Raw genomic sequence first — 3,942 nt, 5'->3', positions numbered from 1 at the left:
GAAGGGGGTCTGGAACTGGCCCAGTGTCTGCCTCACAGACCTCACTGAGCCTTTGCTCCCTTCTCTGGATGGGATGCCTGAACCTACTCTCCTCAAGCACATCTCCTGGCAGTGGGCACTGAGGAGGCAGGCCCTAACTTCTCCGAGGGGTAAACACTTGCATAGGGACCTCTGCGGATCCGCATACTGAGCCCAAGGCAAGTTCCAAATTCCAAGGGTGGAACCCTAGATTCCTGAGCTTAGAGTGCATCGGGACCTCGGGTGAAATGAGACCCACCAGGAGATCCCACACAGATGTTGTCCCATCCGGGGTCTCCAAAGCCGTCTTCCCTCCGCTGGCAGCCCTGAGGAGGGTCATTTCCCCACCACTCTTTGATTTCTTCATCAAGCTACCCCATCCCACCTCAGCCAGGTGTAGAGCTAAGAGGGGGGAAATCACAGATGCCAAGCGAGGCACTCGCAGGCTTAATTGGGATTTACGAATTCTCTGGGTGCTCGGGTGGGTGCTCCTTGGGTCCAGAAAAGGACAGCTTGCCACCAGGCCTGAGCTGTTCCAAAGCAGTACGCTCTACCCCCCAGTTCACCTGGCACGTCTCCAGAGAGTCCTTGTGGGGAAGCTTATTATGTCCTACCCTGGCCAACTGGGTTGACTTTTGGTGTCTGAAACACCAGCAGATTCGGGAGTCCAGAGGGGCCTCCAACTGATCTCCCCGCCACCTCCCCGCTGTCAGGGATCTCAGGGTTCCCTTGGCTTCTTCCCCGCACATGCCTCCCTCCACCCCTTTCCCCAGTATCTTCCTAAAGCTGCATCGAGCCTGGGACCTGCCTTTCCACCCAACCCGGGGTGGGGAACGTGGACTAGAGTCCTGGACTCTGGTCCGGAAAGCACAGCGCCGGCAGGCGCTCAGGGGACCCAACCCTCCACATTTTATTCTCGTACCACAAAGAGGAAAAATATTCTATTTCTTTAAAAATACGTTGCTTCCCATACAAATAGCTATTTTAAAATATACAAATAAGGTTTTAAGCAATAAAATCTAGCTCTGGGGTTGGCGTCGAAGAAAGAGGAAAGGGGGGAATGCTGGCTGAAATTCCCTGCTCAGCGGCTGGGGAGGGCGGGGTTAGGGACCCCAGCGCCGAAGGAGGTGGGGCCCGCAGAGAGGTGGGGCCGGGAAAACTGTCCGAATCTCCGCTTCCAGCCGTGCTTCGGCCGCAGAGCCACTCCAAAGTCCGGGGTAGCCCCAGGTGCCCGCGCCCCGCAATGGCCTCACCAGTTCCAGGAGACCAGGGCTGGGGGCACTAAGTGCTGATAGGCCGGGAAGAGGCCGAGAGCCGAGCAAGGCCCGAAGGCGGCGTACCCTGGCGAAGGGCAGGCGGTTGGGGACGCGCCGCTCTTGTCCTGGGCGGAGGCCGTGCTCAGATCGCCGGTGCCGCAAGGCTGCCCGTCGCGCACCAGCACAGGGACCACCACGCGGCGCAGCAGGCCCGGTGCGGCGCGCAGCTCGGCGGCGGCTGCCAGGTCCGGCGACTCCGCCGCCCCTGGCGCTCCAGGGGCGCGCGCGCGCTTCAGCTTGTAGCGATGGTTCTGGAACCAGATTTTGACCTGTGTGGGCGTGAGGCGAAGCAGGCGCGCCAGCTGCTCGCGCTCGGGTGCAGACAGGTAGCGCTGCTGCCGAAAGCGTCGCTCCAACTCCAGCGTTTGCGCCTTGGAGAACAGCACCCGACGCTTCTTCCTCTTTTCAGCGTCTGAGCCGGGAGACACCGGCCCAGTAGACGGCCGCTGCGACGAGTCGGGCGGGCTGGTCTCAGGGCTGCTTTCGTCCGAGACTGGGGGCGGCAAGGGAGACACGGCCTGATGAGACGCCGGCCCCTCCGCGCGCCGGCTGCTTCTCGCGCGCGCGCGCGCGCGCGCGCGTGGAGCCACCGGCGGGAGGGCGCCGCCACTCGCCCGCGGCTTTAGGGCTGCGACCATTTCCTTCCCTGGGCCCACATCCGGACACCCACCTCTCCAAATTCAGGGACCTCATTTATACCATAACCGGAGACCGCGCCTCCTAAGAAGCTCACCAAGACCCTCTTAAAACAAGTCCACACTGGTCGCTTGCTAGCAGACGAATTTACCGCAAGCTGGGTCACCAACGCAGGCCACCTCCAGGTCTATTGCAATAGTTTGCCGAGGTTTGCAAAGGCTTGGAGAGCTAGGTTCGCCACTGCTGCCCATCCCTGACCGAGGCCTGGGAACGTAGCCGTATTTTCAGACATTTAAAGGCCATTGCTTTAATATTTAAATATTGTGACCTCTACAAACAGAAACCCAGATCCCGGGCGTCAGTACCAGGCGCAAGGATCTGCTCTCAGGATGTGCTGAGTAGGTCACGAATGGCACAGGGGTTTTTGGTAGTCAGGGGCAAAGACTGTTTTCGACTTCCCAGTCCCGCATCGGTCGGGCGCGTGGTTCTGCTCCCCTATCCCCGCTCCCGCAGTGGTCCTCGGCTTACTCACAGGGGTAGTGGCTGCGCTCGGATTCCAACCAGGTGGCGCAGGGGCCGGGCCCGGGAGCGCGTAGCTCCGGCTCCCGCCTTCTCAGGTGTTGTGCGTCCTGCTCGGGTAAATCCAGGAGGCTGCGCACGGTGAAGCTGAGGCGTCCAGAGGTGGCCATGGCCAAGGAGGGGATGGAGGCGGGGGCGGGGCAGGCTGGGAACTGAGGGGCGGCCGGGGACGCCGCTGCTACGGGTGGGAGCCAGAGGCGCACGCCATGCGCTGGCTGCCGGGATATTAGCGCGCTTACAGCGGAATCTCTGTTTATATAAACAACTCTTCCCACCCGGGATGCTTTGAAAGCCGAGGTCCGGGTATGCAGGGTGTTAAGTACCTGAATGAGTGCTGGACCAAAGACTGAGCGAGCCCGGAAGGTGCAACCTCCGCCCCCGCCCCCGCCCCGTCCCGTCCCCCGCCCCTCGGCGCCCCGTTACCTCCCAGAGGCGGCAGGAAGCAGCTCTACGGCATTAGCGATTCTGTCTGATTAGCCCAAAGTGGGGACAGATAATGGGGATTGTTACCAATGAATAACATCTTGGGTGGCGAGCGGTGGTCACCACCCGCCTGTCTCAGCCCCAGCTTCCTCCTCCTCCTGGGCTGACACGGGGCCTGGCCCCGCAGGAGCGCCGGCCAGGGTGGGGGCAGCATGGGTGGGTTTATGAGCACCCAGGAATTTATTCTCTGTTTGCTTTATTTCTCGAGCTTGTTTGCTAGAGTGTTCGTTTCCCGCAATTATCCGTAAAGTGATTTACAATGCTGCGTTAAACTCTGGCGCGCTCTTTCTCTTTTTGGTTTGGGCCCCTCTAAGGATTCAGAGGCGAGAAATTGCAGGCGCACAGAGGAGTAGCCTGGTCCCGCCGGCCTCTGGGCAGGGGCCGAGGGTTATTGAAAGCCTGTAGGAACCACATCCCAAACGCCCCCCTCCCCCCACTTCAAGGGGTCCTGGGGAAGGGCTGGCAGTAGTACATGAGCCCCAGCTCTGCGCCCCTTTCCCCAGACTGGCAAAACGGAGGCAGAATCGGGCCAAGCTGTTCACGTCCTTCGTTCCACCCTCCTTAGCCCAGCCCCGCCCGGCTGCTGCGGGTCGTGGGCTCAGCCCCAGAGGCGGCGCTCCTTAGAGCCCAGCCCAGGCCGGTTCTGGGGCCCACGGGCGGCGGCGTCTCACCCGGAGCCCGTGAGGGCCTTGCGGCCTCCTTGGCGTCGCCAGACCCTCTGGCGCCACTTGTGAGCTTCAGCTATGTGGCCTCAACGTCAGGCCCAGTACCGGGGATACGGCCTCTGCCCCAGGGCAGGTCTCTGGCCTGGGCTTCCCGCTCCAGGCAGCCGCTGGGACTGGTCCGGTACTGGACCGATTTGGAGAATTAGGACTGGCCCGCCGGGCAGAAAAGACAGCCTAGCCTGCCC

General features: G+C 61.6%; 1 protein-coding gene across 1 annotated transcript; it reads right to left on the bottom strand.

Moving 5' to 3' along the window:
* Positions 1–1,091: 1,091 nt before the first annotated feature.
* NKX2-8 (NK2 homeobox 8) lies at positions 1,092–2,675 on the bottom strand. The gene is made up of 2 exons (XM_044230704.1): positions 2,503–2,675; positions 1,092–1,827 (listed from the first exon to the last, which is right to left on the bottom strand). The coding sequence occupies exons 1-2, from the start codon at positions 2,657–2,659 to the stop codon at positions 1,268–1,270; spliced, it is 717 nt and encodes a 238-aa protein (XP_044086639.1). The 5' UTR covers positions 2,660–2,675; the 3' UTR covers positions 1,092–1,267.
* Between the last annotated feature and the right edge of the window lie 1,267 nt (positions 2,676–3,942).

This window comes from Neovison vison, chromosome 13, assembly GCF_020171115.1.
Source record: "Neovison vison isolate M4711 chromosome 13, ASM_NN_V1, whole genome shotgun sequence".
In the NCBI taxonomy this organism is placed as follows: Eukaryota; Metazoa; Chordata; class Mammalia; order Carnivora; family Mustelidae; genus Neogale; species Neogale vison.
This window is presented reverse-complemented; position numbering and strand designations above follow the sequence as displayed.